The sequence below is a fragment of the Vespula pensylvanica genome, chromosome 20, assembly GCF_014466175.1.
Source record: "Vespula pensylvanica isolate Volc-1 chromosome 20, ASM1446617v1, whole genome shotgun sequence".
NCBI lineage: Eukaryota > Metazoa > Arthropoda > Insecta > Hymenoptera > Vespidae > Vespula > Vespula pensylvanica.
In genome coordinates, this window is record NC_057704.1 from 821,308 (window position 1) to 837,810 (window position 16,503).

A 16,503-nucleotide genomic window follows, 5' to 3' on the forward strand; every position below is an offset into this window, starting at 1 on the left:
CATTCAAATACCATCGGTATAATAGAACCAATTTTGCAAAAATTTTTTTCGTTGTACATAGGTAAAAGGTAATGTTATTTGTTTTTTCTTTATAAAGTATCATTGCATTCACTTGTACCAACATCGATAAAACGACGTCTATTAGCAAACAAATTTTTTTATTTTCGCAGGAAAGAAAATCCCATTTCGATACGTCTTTCTTCCTTTCTCTCTGTCATTTTTTTTTCTCAAGAAACGAGCAGAACTTATACTCAGTCGATCGGTTGCATAAAGGTTTCCATCTGACTTAGGGAGAAAGAGAAAAGAGAGATCCTCGATAGCTTACAAATTTCTCAGCTTCGTAGATGGAATCCTTCAGGATAGTAGGTAATAAGAGAGCGAGCGAGAGAGAAAAAGAGAGAGGGAGAGTGTAAAAAAGAGAAAGAGAGAAGCATCGAAAGATCGAAGCCCAACTACGAGCTGCGGTTTTCCTATCGGCGATCGACGATCGAGTAGCTCCAGTCACATCGCTTTTCCTATAAAATTTACGAGTCTCTAGAAGAAGTAGACCTTTTCTATGATGGCACTACGAGGATATCTCGATGACCGAGGAATACGATTTTCAAGGATTTTGCGAAAACTACTATATATATATATATATATATATATATATATATATATATATATATATATATATAGTTATATCTTATACGTATACATGGTGGCTCGTTTTCCATTTTCACCGAAAAATTTACCATCCCTTGATAACGAGAGAAATAGGGAAAGAGAGAGAGAGAGAGAGAGAGAGAGAATATGGTAGACAAGAAGAACGTCGTCGTCAAGCATCGCTCGTCTCTTCGAATTCCATTTTCAATATCTTCACGACAGATGGTCGATCGTTTCGCAGGGTTGCTCGCGTTCCTTCGATCGACGTTGCTCAAGTGATCGTCACTTCGCGACGTTATCGTCGGTGCTTCTGATTTCCTCTTCAACTCTCTCTCTCTCTTTCTCTCCTCTCCTTCGCCATTTACCGGTGCATCCATTTTCAAAGCAACGATGCCGCTCGCATCTCTTTTCTCGTAGCAATAAAAGCAAGAGAGATCTATATGTATGTCTCTGTCTCTCTATCTCTATTTCTCTATCTCTCTCTTCCTCTCTCTCTCTCTCTCTCTCTCTCTCTCTCTCTCTCTCTCTCTCTCTCAGCATTTCTTTTTATATCCTTTTCTCTTCTCCCATGTACGATTTTCTTCGCAACTCTCTTTGATTTTACATTTGACGTTGAAGTAAAAAGATTTTGATGTTTGTTATCAAACATTTGATATACAAACATATTCCAAACATGATTGAAATCCTTCCTCGACATTAATTTCATTCTATAATGTACCTCCTTTAAAAAGTAGAAAGATACCACCGAGAATATAAATAAGACAGTCAGCACGTTTCACTTACAGTATACATTAAGCCAACCGATTACACCGCATTCACGAGAATTTTATTACACGTAAAACAGGATGATCGTTTAATTTTCATCCCACTCCGATTATTCGTTTCACGTAGTCGCGGCGAACTTACTTCTCGACCGGCAACAAACAATTATTACTCTTTCGTACTTGCGTTCCCTATCACTCTTTCTCTCTCCCTCTCCCTCTCTCTCTCTCTCTCTCTTTCTCTGTCTTAATTTTCTCACGAATATCGTCTATCCTGTTTCTTCTCTTTTATGCTTGGTAGCTACGAGAGAACAGCTGTAACGGAAAAGAGAGCAAGACAGTAGAGTGGAAGAAAAGGCGAGGGTGAAAAGGGACGTGCAATTCCGCGAGGCATACTTTTGCAGTTGAAGCGAATGCTGGAAATAATCGCGACAATCCTCCACTTCAAGGAGAGGCAATAACGATGCCTCGTAGAATCCTACTCGTAAGAGTGTTCGTAGTTGTTTCTCGGAGATCCCGTTCGTCGCGAATAAGGGAAACGAAGGAAGGGACCGGCCAATGAAAAGGGTGCTTGAGGGATGAACAAAAAAAAAACGAAGTAAGAAAAAGAAAAAAAAAAGAAAAGATAAGAAAAGAAAGCTGTGGAATTTCGTGGTACGTTTTTAAGACTCGAATCGCGCGTTCCGTCGTTCTTTTCTACATGGAATTCGACGAATCTTAGAAAACGGGAAACAATGGAAAAGAAAAAGAGAGAGAGAGAGAGAGAGAGAAAGGAAAAGGAAAGAATGCACGAAACGATATATGGAAATGTGATTAAAAGAAAGAAAGAAAGAAAGAAAAAAAGTGCGAAAGAGAAAACGATATTAAACTTATTCTATTCGTTTATACGAAAAGCTGCTATTTATCGAATCAGTATTTTAAATAAATCGTCAATATATCGTATTGACACTTCATTATTTATACTGACCAAAATGTTCGTACATATCGACCACTTATTTTACAAAATGTTTGCTATTAATTAATAAAGGTACCAACCATGTGAATAGAAGTGTATAAAAAAAACATGATTCTAGTCTCGTAAATAAAATCGACTTTCGTATCGTTGAAATCAAAAAATACATTTTATAATTTTCAAAAGAAAGAGAATACATTTTTTATTCGTACGAATACTTACGCAATCGATGTAATTGATTGAAAAGAAACAAAAAAAATCGATCGTTTGAAAATTTAGCGAAAATGTTCTCTCGAAAAGTGCATGTGTACTTCCAAATAAAATCCATTTTTTATTAATCTTATCAATAATAAAATCTCAATGATGGTAACCCGAAGGATTTTTTTATTTTATTTTTTCTTCCGTTAAATGCTACACGCACAACTGACTGTAAAAGAAAGAAAGAAAAAAGAATAAAAGAAACGAAGAGAGATTCAAGAAGGATTCACGGATGTAAGCCGCTCACGGAAAACGATTTTAATACAAGCGTCGTACCCTTAAATAAGGTCTCCTTGCGTGTGAAGCAATCCCAGTTCTTTATCTCTCTCTCTCTCTCTTTCTCTCGTCACTATTCGTCGCGGGAAAATTCGAATCGCTTTTCCTGTAGATCGAGAACGTCTCGGAAAAATAACAATCGAAGTACCGTACTCAATAGGAAAAGGCTAAGACGTATACACACGTATACGTAAAACCATACAGACATAGGCAAATACGTATAGACATCTTGTATGTCTTTCCGAGAGTGTGTTACGAAAACAGAATAGCATTCGAGTCGCAGCCTCTTACGAACAGATTATGCTAACGAGACAATCCCCGCTTGGTACAGTCACTCATGGCACAAACCGCCATAATTTCTTTTATTTTTCTTCAAGGAGATCCTCTCCTCCTTCGTAGCTCAGCTTCCAAAGTTTCTTCGATGAGACAACGGTGCTATAACGGAATTTCAGTTGTTTCTGGCACGAAAGAAAAGTTAAAAATAAGATAACAGATACTCAAAGCTCGAAAAAGAATCACCGGCTTTATATCTTTCATTATTTTTCATTGCAAACATTTCTACGGTATCCATATATCAATCGATTTCATTATATTTTAAAAACAATTATATTGGACGTAGAAAACATACGAGGAGAGATCTATGTTCTCACTTTCTACGTATTGCGCTATATTGAACTAAGCCATATAAAGCTAAGCATTCTTGCGACTGAGCTCCTTCATATAATGATAATGACTATAAAATTAATCGCGAACTAGCAGGAATATTCTCAATGTATTATGAACATAATCCTCTTGAAACGAACGTGTGCTCCATATCTACTATAATATATACTGATTTCGTATCGACAGATACACGTGGTAAAATCACTCACAGTCTCGATGAGAAGGAGAAGATGAAAAGAGAGAGAGAGAGAGAGAGAGAGAGAGAGAGAGAGAGAGAGAGAGAGAGAGAGAGAGGAATAGATCGAAATAGGGTAGTCCGCATCTCAACTCTAACTTCTATCTACCGTCGGATTCTCCGTTTAAGCCAAAATCAATAGGCGCGTGCTCCGATCTGATAAGTATACTGAAGAGAAATCCCTCTCTCTCTCTCTCTCTCTCTCTCTCTCTCTCTCTCTCTCTCTCTCCCTCTCCTGTCGCTTCTTAACCTCTTTCTCCTTCTCCTTCTCCTTCTCTTGCGCTCATTTACTCGCTTATTCTACCTCCTTCAAAGGAGAATCCTCCTAGCTTAGACACACTATAAAGATATACGTTTATATAGATGTCTCTATATGTATATATACGTACATATATACACAAATATTTATATATATAAATATATACATAAAATTACATTTTATACCTATCTACTTGCTAGATATAAATATATATTTATACGCAATTGCATTCATATACCTTTCTACTTGCGAATATATGTATCTATCTACACGTATAGGTAGCAACTCCTAAATCCACGAGTTCTATGGTGCTTTTCTGAGAGCGATAGTTGCTTCTACGGTTCCACGTCGATCGTAGAAAGTTCCACGAAGGTTCTCGAATCTTTGATAAATATATACAATATATATATATATATATATATATATATATATCCTTCCCTCTCTCTCTCTCTCTCTCTCTCTCTCTCTCTCTCTCTCTCTGACTCTATGTACTTTTAGTATTATCAGGTATTTAACCCTTCCGCGAGTAATGGATTCTACCAGCGCGCGTCGGAGAAGTCAGTTTGTTCCGTAGAACATTCAACGAAAGTTAATTACTAGTAAAATAAATGATCACAAGTTCATCGAAATGAACGTTTATATGTTTATAATCGAATGGAAGGAAAAAAAATAATAGAAAAAAAGTACAATAATTTTTCGCTCTTTCTTTTTTATTCGAACTAATTAAATAATCTCCATTTTTAATATCGAACCTTTTAATAATTTGTGGAGATTTTAAATCAAGTTGAATATGAAAAAAAAAAAAAGGAAAACAAAACGAATTCTCATGTTCGAAAAAATTGAGTCGAATATTCGATCTGATTATTAGACTATTTTAATTAACTTATTCAAGAATAATTGGTTAAAATCGAATTCTCTCGTAGTTCACCGTAGAATTTCACCCTCCAATTGCTATCAACGTATTTCGCCCTTTTTCTCTTTTCTGTGAAAGTTAACCTTTTAAAGCCCGAACCCCTTTTCTTTTATCGAGCCCTATTTCTTTTGTTTTTGACCTCGACGATAAAGCAGCAATAGAATGAGGTTTCAAACGTTTCTTGAAGCATCCCTCGTTGAGCTTCAACGGGCAATGAAGTCAAGGAAGCGAAGATAAACGTACTCTTTCAACGAAGGTTCTTCGATTTTTAGTCCGCAACCAGTTCAAACATATGTACATTTATATATATATATATATATATATATATATATATATATATATCTTCTTTATTTATTCCGTGTAATAAAAAATTAACACTTCAAATATATAAATAATAAATCGATCTTATACAGAATAATTTTATCGCCGATTTCACTTTTCTTTTTTATTTTTTTTTCCTTTCAAATCGTCTCTCTTTTTTTATATCTTAAAATTCTTTCCGAGAAGAATTAATTTTCATAATTCTAAAACAATGCCACGTACCTTTCCGCGCGTACTTACCGATATAACTTCTCGATTAAATTTCCTGACCGGTTTCAATAGCATCGGTTGTTATAATAGCTAATCTGCGAGGTAGAGAGTCTCCTTAAACCTCGAGATGTTTGAGGTAGTACGCGCTGCTAGAATCTACGTCTATTCTATAATCAAGCATAGTTTCCAATACACTGGCTAACGTAACTAGCCTAACTATTCCATTCAATATCGCGTGCTTTTCTATCGGGATATGTTCTATGGTACGAGATCGCTATGAGAAAAGAATAATTTCGTGTGAATCTCTTCTCAAAGTTGTACGTTTTATCTCTCGAGCAGATTAACGAATATCAGAAATGAAATACCATGGAAGCTTCTTCTCGACTTTATTTTCACGAATACGTTCTCGTACTTACTTTCAACTCCAAACGAATTCACGCTTATGACCTTTCTTTTTTTTTCCTTTTTTCTCTTTCTTTTTTCTCTTTTTTCTTTTTCCTTTCAAACGTCCGATGAGCGACGGAATAAAGAATTTAACGCAGAATTAGAATTCCTAAGCGAGAGAGAAAAGCGATCGTGCCTTCTCCCTCCTTTTCTACTTTCGAACTACCCACCCTTTCAACTACCCTTAACCTTTCGCTAGAGAACGAATCTCGATCGTAAAACCATGCCATGAAAATCGTGCTCCATTCGTGTTCCCTTCGCTCTTCGACTTTCATTCGTTCGTCCTCGAACGGCAGTGCGAATGCGAGACTGAAGAATTTTTCCATTTATCGCCTTTCTTGCATGAACGCATACGAGAATTTCGATAGGGCGGAATATGGGCGTCGAAACACAGCGCGCTTCCTTTTTCTTCACCTATCTCTATATTTCTCTATTTCTCTCTCACTCTTTCTATCGCATAGATACATACAAGAACTATGAGAAACGGTATAGAGAATATTACTTTCTTCGGGATTGAATATATCTAATCGATAACGCAGAGTGGTCGTTCATTCGCATAAATTCTAAGGTGAAATGTCGCAAACGAGAAACTTTTCGGAACGCAATCGTCGTCTTATCGTTATTACGATATTCTCTTATCTTATTACGATTTAAATTATTCTTTTAAAGAAACAAAAATCTTTTTCTTACGTGTGCTCCTCTCGAACCTCAGGCCGATGTTGACTCCTCTGGGATCCGTGTACGTGTGTGCTTTCTTTCCTATCGGAACTCGTCGCGACTTGTCGAATCCCCCACTCATGCGAAGGTCAAAAGCTATTGTAATATTTTCAATAGACAAAATCAAAACAATCGAACGTTAAACATTTCTTATTATGAATTGTTATTGTTATGGATGTATACATCGTGTTATTGTTTCTTACTAGTCAAGGGCTCGGAGTACTTGGAATTTACACGTCTTATAAATTAATGTTATCTAAGAATGAATGAGGATAAAGGTGAGCATAGAAGAGAATGAAAAACAGTCGGAAAGAGAGAGAGAGAAGGAGAGAGAGATTTGAACGGAGCGAGACAAATAAAATATACAACGTCGGAGTACAATGAACGTCGATAAACAGAATGACTGTGTCGAGGAACGACACGTTCTAAAGTAGGTCGCAGTTGGACTGTGACGATCGTTCGGCTCTTAAGCATTTTGACTTTATTATCCGTCTGTTTTATATATATATATATATATATATATATATATATATAATATTTCTTTGCGATATATATTTATTTTATATATTTATTTCTTTCGATTAAACCAGGAATTATTTAACTCTGAATTTCCTCCACGACGATATTCCATTTTACAATACCTAATATACAAATCAGACAAAGAACATTAATTATTATCGCATTGCAAGAAAGTTCATCTCAACGTTTGAAAGCTTTTAATCAAACTCCAAGGAAAGCAAGAAACTGACCAGACTAACTTTGTATTAATATCTTAGGTCAAATTACCCCGGAAGTTGTACCAGAGTTCCTAGCCCCTTTGGAAAATCACACGGTAATCCAGGGTCGTGACGTGTCGTTCACTTGCGTCGTGAATCACTTACAATCGTACAGGGTAAACAAACTTAACGTATTTCTCAATATACATAAATACCTACATATGTATGCCAATTCGTAAAACGAATTCGTCTTACATAGATTGATCTACTTTTATCAAATTTTATAAATATTTACGAAAAAAAAATTCTTCGAAGATTACTCGACGATAAAGTCTATTTAATTCGATTGAATTAACACCACGTAATAATTTTTTATGAAACACGATTAAACTTAATCATTTATTATTCATTCATAAAAATGTTTTTTAATGATTTAACGTTCGCAGGTAGCCTGGATTAAATCGGATTCTAGGGCGATCTTAGCGATACATACACGTATGGTTACACACAACCCACGGCTATCTGTCACTCATAATGGACATAACACGTGGAAGCTGCACATATCGAACGTTCAGAAGAATGATTCCGGTAGCTACATGTGTCAAGTCAATACCGATCCAATGCGAAGTCAGGTAAATTCACCTACGATATGAGAATATATTTAATTAATATTTATTCGATCGATATACTCATTTCAACACATCCAAATATCTTTAAAAGGCGTTCGTTTCATTTTTTCTATCATTATTTCTAGAAAAATATTTTTCACGATCTTTCCAATTTCTTCATTACGAGCGTAAATATTAAATATATATGCACTTTTTAAAGTAGCAAAAAAAAAAGAAAAAGAGAAGATAGATCATCGCTAAAAGTTACAACGCACGCTGATATTGTCACTGTTCTCAAATTTCACGAGGAAGCCTGTATCGTAACTTTTTAATATCCGCCTTCCTTTACTTCGCCATTATTTTTTCTTATAACCGTTCGTCGAATGTTCGTTACAGCAGGCACGTTATGCCGAGTGAAAGAAAAGGAAATACGAAACTTTTACGGTCGAGGAACAATAAAGGAAATAAGTGGCCGAAAGGGTGTACCCTTAAGGATAAAACTTTAAGCGAGTACAATAATTATGTAGATTACAAAAGATATATATATATATATGTATAATATACAGTTTTGTATAAGAAATATCATCCTACAATTTTTAAAAGACCTTTAGCTATTTACAAAAAATAGGTAATGATAGACGATAAAAAATAAGTAAAAAAAGAAGAAAAGAAAAAGAATGATCTGTCCACTTTATCCTAATTTCTAACATTCATTTTATATTCTCGTTTCTAAAATATATTTGCTGTTAAAAATAAAATAATAAAGAAAGAAGTATCGCGGATGAAAAAGTTCTCGAAAGAATTGTCAAACATTCTAGCACTTGTCTTCGTCCTCGAATTTGCCTGATTTGGCATTTTTTAATATGGCTTCCCACAACGCGAAGGATCCATTGATCTATAAGGCAAGCCAGCGTACATAGAACCCTAAACTCTCTTTCTCTCTCTCTCTCTCTCTCTCTCTCTCTCTCTCTCTCTCTCTCTCTCTCTCTCTCTCTTCTAGAATATAAGTGGATCGAATTGGAATTTTATTAAGTGTATGCGTCGGCTTTCGTCTCACCATCGGCCAAGTCGGCTTTTAAGAGACTTTTAGAAGCAGGAGCAAGGGGGAATCGAGAACCCTCGACTAGCGACGTACGACTACGCGGAAGCTACATTATATGAAAGGGCTGGTGAGACGTAGGAAGGGTGTTAAATGGTTTCCCGTTGACTCCTTCCTTTCTTCTCTCAAATTATCCGCGCGTCGATGCCCGTTATACCCCAATATAACTAACAACCAAGCCGCCAAATTTCTTTCACCTCCCATCTAATTCCTATCTACACGCGTAAAAAATAGAAATATTTTCTTATATAATAAAAAAGAGCAGATCGAATTTCTAACGAAACATTAACAAACTTATCTACTGGTATCCGTCGTTTTTATTTCTCTCTAATAAAAAGTCGTGTAAATTGTTGACGCGACATTAAATAAGAGAATTAAAAATTATGAAATGAAATAAAAAAACGAACGAATAGAAAAATAAACAAGAATGTTGCTTGTACTGCAAGTTCGTTTAAAGAGACGAACAAATATTTGCGATGACACTCTTTTGGCCGCGAGCGTAAAAGTTGGCAGTAGCTTTTACGAGTCTGGAAACGTATACATATGTGTAAGAACGAGGAGAAATAGAGAGAGAGAGAGAGAGAGAGAGAGAGAGAGAGAGAGAGAAAGGTGGACGATTTAGTGGTCGTAGGGCGGTACACACGTGTTCTACGGAATTCAATGCGACCGCTAAAGGAGGAAACCTTCCGATGCAATATACGACCACGCTACAGCGAGATAAAGGGCTTGTAAGAGACCTCGTTGTAGTTTACTATAAAAACGAGAGACGGAAAGGAGAAAGAGATGAGGACGAGTAAAAAAGAAACCTGGTGAAACAAACAAATAAAAAAGAAAGATAAAAAAAGAAAAAGAAAAAATAATCTAAAGGGTAAGAGAAAGAGAAACAAAGTCTGTTATTGGAGAAACTAAAAAGAAAGAGAGAGAGAGAGAGAGAGAGAGAGAGAGGGATATCATCGAGGATTCGAGAAATTCGCTCGGCTGACCGCGATTAAACGAACTCGATGAGGGAGAGGTGAAGTGGCGGGACAGAAAAATTTTGCAGATTTACGCAACGCGCTTTACGCTTGACTTGTCATCGTTCGCGTTTCATTGAAATTGCTACGATTTCAATTTTCACTCGACAAAGTGAAATAATAAGGAAAAGAGAGAGAGGGCGAAAGAAGAGGATAAGAAATGTCGAGATACGAAAAACAAATTATTCTTTTGAAAGATATAAAAAATAAATTGTATATTTAGAAGATTTAATTTTTAATCAATAATTAATACTTTGATTTCTTCTTGAGTTTTTCCGTAAGAAAATACAACGAATTCATTCACTTATAATATCGATAAGATTGTGAATGAACTCGATGCATGTATCTTGACATTTCAATTGACATTTCTATTTTAGATGGGCTACATGGAAGTAGTGATACCACCGGATATAATGGACGACGAATCAGCGAACGGTTTGGTGACACAGGAGGGTGGTAATTTGAGGCTTAGATGTATTGCAACGGGTCTTCCAAAACCAACAGTCAATTGGAAACGAGAAGATGGAAGGAAGATCGTACTTCGTGAAGATGGAAAGAAGCAGAGTACGTTGCGAATACATTTGCGAAAATTAATTCTTCGTTAGTTTCAAAGTGGTCGCTTTATAATACTTTCCTTATTTTTTTCTTCTTTTTGTGGCTAATTTCTAAAATACATGCTTGAAAAAAGAGTTGATCACGTCGTTAACGGTAGAAAATATTTAATTAATTATTTAATTAATCGATCTCGCAATGAAGTTAGCACTGATATTGTTTATTAATATTCTCGATAATTAATACGTTTATCGCGTATTAATTCCCATGTTTCTTAAACTTTGTTAAACATTTAACCAAAGAATAATTATTATTCTCAAAATCGTATTATCATCGAATTTTCAACGCAACAGACCATAGAGCTAAGATTTTTCAGGAAAAACTCAGGAAGCCAAGAAGAAGAAAGTTATTTTTCATTTCGAATACCCCGAACGTAGTAACCTTAGGTAACTTCTGCCTGGAGGAATTTACGGGAAGGCGTCCACCGTAAAACAATAGCGAAGCATCCGCGCACGGCCTCGCTTCCGGCTTCCCGGACACTTCCGCGCTTTCTTGTCTCTTGAAAGTCACTCGAATTTAGAGGAGCGTAGTACTTGGTGTCGCTCGTGATATTTCAGATTTCTAGAATGCTTCTAGAGACTTCGTTGCTTTCAAGCTTCCCCTTCTTTAACTCTAAAAGAGTAATGCGAAGTGAAATTTAGAAAAAAGATTACCCCGGAACGAGCTTTCGTATTTCATTGTGTTCTCGTTGAAACGAAAGTAAAGAAATATCACGTAAAGTAAAAACAAGTAAAAAAATAAAAAAGAAAAGAAAAATACAAAACGATCGATTTATTTTTATCAAATAAATCGACGTTATAAAACGATTAATCCTTGGAATATCGATTGTTAAAAAAAGAGATCAAGACTTAAAGATTAATTATTACAAATAAAATGACGAGAATAAAGCATATGTATATATTAAAGTTTTCTTTGTCTCTCTCTTTGATTCACTTTGGTCTTCTCTTTCTCTTTGCAGTTCTCGACACTTACGAAGGAGAAACTCTAGAGCTTACGGGAATTTTGCGACAAGAGATGGGGACGTATCTCTGTATAGCCAGTAGTAGTGTGCCACCAAGGGTCAGCAAACGTTACACCGTTTCTGTTCACTGTAGGTATCGCAGCCTGTGCAAACCGCCCATACTACCACCATCACCTACTTGTCCCACCTGTTAATTAGACGAGCTTCCCTTAACCGTGCATAAATTATTACCACGGATGAGAAATCCCTCTTTTAAACAAAATCAAAATAATTTTATATTAGTTTATATCGTAATATATAGATATGACGTTTATATCGGGAATTTAATGCACATAATACATAATAAGAAATCGATAATTTTTTCAATCTAATAAAATCCTACAGAATATTTAATAATATGAATATATAATACAATATGATTTTTCAATGAAATTTATCAAAATGTCAATAGAGAAAATACGCGTTTCGAAAGCATGTCTCTCGTTTTTTTTTTCTCAACTTTTTAATAATACGATTATACATATATAAATATCTTTATGCGCGATGAAAGTCTTTGCAAAGCTTGAAAAAACAATTATCTTAAAGAAATATCGAATATAGGATATTAACAAAAATGTTTTAAAATCGTCAATGTCCAAACTTAAAATTATACGATACTCGAGTATTAATATCGATGAGAATTAAATGATGAGAATTCCACTTGTTAATCATTAATCAAACTGATTAAGTAACTAATTTAATCGTATTGTATGGTATACCATTGGTGTAATTAAAAGTTTAAGTGTTCATTTGCGATTGATAATTAAATATTTCAAATGTAATCGTTAATTTAATTATTATCAAACGCTTTTCATAATATCCTCAACATTCCAATTTCGAATTTCGAAACGCGAATCCTCGATTGAATTTAACGTAGTATTAAAGCAGCATACATCTCATGTGTGAAAAAGAAAAAGAACAAAAAAATAATGAAAAAAAGAAAAAAGGAGAAGTACATGTTCCTATGTGTAGGATAAAAATCGATCATCGCGGAACTACAGCAATAATTAAAGAAGCGAGGAGAAAATGGTGCCGTATCAATTCCATGACGCTTTAACGTTCCTCTATAATTTTTATTACGCCATTTAGTCGATTGTTCATACTTAAATACGAACAATAGACTTTTTAATTTTTTCTAAGTAAAATTTGTGTTTCGCTTTTCTTCCTTCATTTTTGGTTTTATTGTTTTTTGCTCTTATTTTCTCTCTTTCTTTTTTCTTCTCTGTTTTTCTCTCCTCTTCTCTCCCCTTCTCTTCTATTTTTTTTATTTATGAAACTCTTTCTTCTGATACAGTCGAACCACTGATCAGAATACCCAATCAATTGGTGGGCGCTCCAGTTGACAGCGATGTCGTACTACAGTGCTACGTCGAGGCTTCGCCGCAAGCTATGAACACCTGGTACAGGGACTCAGGTGAGAGAAATGCCTAGTAATTGTCAATGCCGTTGGGGTGTTTCAACAGGATGACAGATAAAGGAGGATATAAATAGCGAGAGAGAGAGATAGATAGATAGATAGAGAGAGAGAGAGAGAGAGAGAGAGAGAGAGAGAGAGAGGAAGAGAAGAGACGTTTTAACTCGACTAAATTTTCTTCATTAGTTTCGTCGTTCGGTATTATATTTGATATTATTAATTTATTCGTTTCTAAATCTTCTTTTATCTAACCTATGACATTATCAATTGTTGTCTTCTATAACGTTTATTTAACTTTAAATTATGTATAACGTAATTATTTTGATTGAAGGTTTCATTGAAATGGACGATGATTGTTTATATTCATAAGAATAAACACAGTATTGTAGCAGTGTTCTATCTATCTCTCTCTCTCTCTCTCTGCCAGTCTCTGTTTCTCATATATAAATATGTATATATATATATATATATATATATATATATATATATATAATAGATGCATATAGATAGTACGTAGTTATAAATACAGACGGAGAGAAAGAGACAAACAAGAACATAGACATATACTCTTACCTTCCCCTCTATCACGGCGTATTACACAGTACTTTCAACGACAAATCTACCTGCGGTATGACGTTACGCGCGCGAAATGAACGACGTGACGTATTCGGAAAGCTCTTGGCCAAATTAAAAGCGATGCAATATCACCGGTATAGGGGAAAAGCTGCCGCCGAACGACAAATACACGATGTCGGAGGAGCAGTTGAGCGATTACTCGTGGCAGATGAATCTCACTGTCAAATCTCTCAAAAAGGGTGACTTTGGTGGATACGTCTGTTCAACGGTGAACGCCCTTGGAAAGGCGGAAGGATGTGTTCGTCTCCAAGGTACGTCGATTCGATCGATCGATATACTTTGACAACTCTATCGATATATCATTTTCTTATAAATATAATTCTCAAGAAACAGTAACACGTAAGATTCTGCAAGAGACAATACGTTCTTCTCTTCTTTTTTCCTTACTTTTCTTTTTTTTTTTTTTCATAATGAAATAATTAAAAAATTAAGAGAAGAAACAGTGAAAATTTTTATAGACACGTAGTTTGTTTTTAAACATCGTTCGAAATCTACAGACGAACAAATCTCGTATAGTGTATTTTATAATTGTTCTGTTATTGAAATAACTTACTTATTCTATTCGTTATTAATTCATTGTATTTTGGTTTTTATTTAAGGTATTAAAAATGATCGATTTGATGGCAATTATTCGACTATTCGATTATTTTTTTCGTTTTTTTCCCGACAGAGTTGCAACTCGTCGATAAGACGACGCCGAGCATTTTGATGAAGAATACGGAGACTAGGCAACGAAAAAAGACGATTATGAAGGAAAAGAAAAAGACGAATGGCGGAAACACTAACAACAGACGAAAAGTCCACACGTTGGACGGTTATGATTCGGATTCGATAGGGAACGAAGATGACCTTGGAACAACGCAAATAATGGCTGGTAGTACTTTGCACGAAGGCAAAACCGATCGTCCCTTACCCCTTCCCTCTATCTCTCCGCCATGGATAAACGTTAACGCAGCGAGTTCTAGACAAGGTCCGATTGTTCGAGACATTATTTTTCTTCTCCTTCTTTTGTTAAGGTTGACGAACTTTTTTTAAAATGAAAAATCTCGTCAATTTGTACGAAGCCCATCGACGACGACGTGTGCTGTCCGTGTTGTGATCGAGATCAAAATGATTTTCTCTCCTATATCTATATATATATATATATATATATATATATATATATATTTTCTTTCTTTTTCATATCCCTTCTGATACTGATTATTCATATTCGTAAAATATATGAAATTTTCTTTTGCCTTGTTTTATTTACGATTTCATATATTACATTTTCAATTTAGATCATACGATTCTATTTTCATATATATTTTATTCTTTCTCCTTTGTACTTTTAAATCTTCCTTTCCGTATTTTTTATTATTTAAAAACATAGACGCGTTACGATAAAAGCTTTCCTTTTATATGTTCCGGTATTATTGCGGCAGTAATGAGATTAAAATGAAAACGCACCGTGCGTATGCGACAATCCTACGATATCAAATAGAAATTTTTCCATTCTGACGGAATACGAATAAATACGTGACTGTAAATACACGAACAATCCAAGTTCACGCTGATGAAATATCAGAGACGAAAGAAAGTTTAATTTATTATTAGAATGAGAAGAATTAATCTTCCTCGCACGGATTCTGACTGTCCTCGATTTATTATCGCATGATTTCCCTTGAAAAATTTTAACTTGTATATTTATTTGATTTTTGATATATTTATATCTTTTATTTCATTTATTACTTTTATTTTATTTAACTCTCGTTAAGCGATGATTTCGATTATCACATAGAAAAGATATACTCTATAAAATACGAAATAAGCAAAACGAGTACAAATCTAATTTTACAATTATTCTCTTATTTGTCGTTTAAGTTATAACACGTACACATACGTATTTGCCCACATACATACATATATCGGTAAAGTTTCTAAATGATCTAAATAATATCATCGAGAAAATATTTCCTACGAACAAATTTTCTACATTTTTTTATGAATTTATTTAACGATAGTTTTCATAAATCGCATCGGCTCTTTCGCAAATTAGCATTCGATAGTTGCGTCGTTATAGATGTATAAATCATATTTCTTTGATAAGCTAATAATTAATAAAAATGGAAAGAGAAAAAAGGAAAAGAAAAGAGTGAAAGGAAAAGAAAAAATAGAGAGAAAGAGAGAAAGAGAATGAAGAGTACAATACGGTGAAACTATCGATACCGTACGAAAAAAGAAATAAAAATAAAAATAAAATAAACAGAAAAAAAAGAACAAGGTCTTCCTTCTAATCGATGTAATAAACACGAGGACGTAAATTTTTAGGTCCATTGAAAAAAAAAATAAATAAAAAATAAAAAAAAAAAAAGAGCGAACATAAAGTAATTATGGTGCGACCAAAAACGAAAGGATTCTTTCGATAAAAAATTCTGTAAATACGAAACTGTGAATGTATGTGAGTAGATTAACTTGGCTCTCGCGTGCCAGATATTAGTAGACCTATTTAGATAAACGGAATTATTTAAAATTGTAGATAACTTTCAGATGATAAGTGACAGATATGTCGCAATTAATGTAAAATCCGATTGGTAATAAAATTCGGACGAAAGAGGTATCGACGAAAGAATGAAACCGAAAGAGAAATGATTTGGCCATTTACAATACTATCGAATTATTTACGCTTTTTTCTTTTTCTTTTTATCTAGATCGCAAAAAAATTATAAATGACAGGTGCAATGTATTTCTCTTTTTTCTACGAGTTCTTAA

General features: G+C 34.5%; 1 protein-coding gene across 7 annotated transcripts in view; it reads left to right on the forward strand.

Moving 5' to 3' along the window:
* The window catches only part of LOC122636019 (lachesin-like), a 100,512-nt gene extending 85,613 nt beyond the window's left edge, over positions 1-14,899 (forward strand). For all 7 annotated transcript variants that reach the window (XM_043826819.1, XM_043826816.1, XM_043826823.1 and 4 more), the window contains 7 exons: positions 7,431-7,546; positions 7,817-8,002; positions 10,468-10,654; positions 11,661-11,792; positions 12,997-13,116; positions 13,833-14,003; positions 14,423-14,899. In XM_043826819.1, coding sequence (XP_043682754.1) covers positions 7,431-7,546; positions 7,817-8,002; positions 10,468-10,654; positions 11,661-11,792; positions 12,997-13,116; positions 13,833-14,003; positions 14,423-14,787 — 1,277 coding nt within the window. In that variant the 3' untranslated portion in view covers positions 14,788-14,899. The remainder of the gene's footprint in view (positions 1-7,430; positions 7,547-7,816; positions 8,003-10,467; positions 10,655-11,660; positions 11,793-12,996; positions 13,117-13,832; positions 14,004-14,422) is intronic.
* Positions 14,900-16,503: the final 1,604 nt, after the last annotated feature.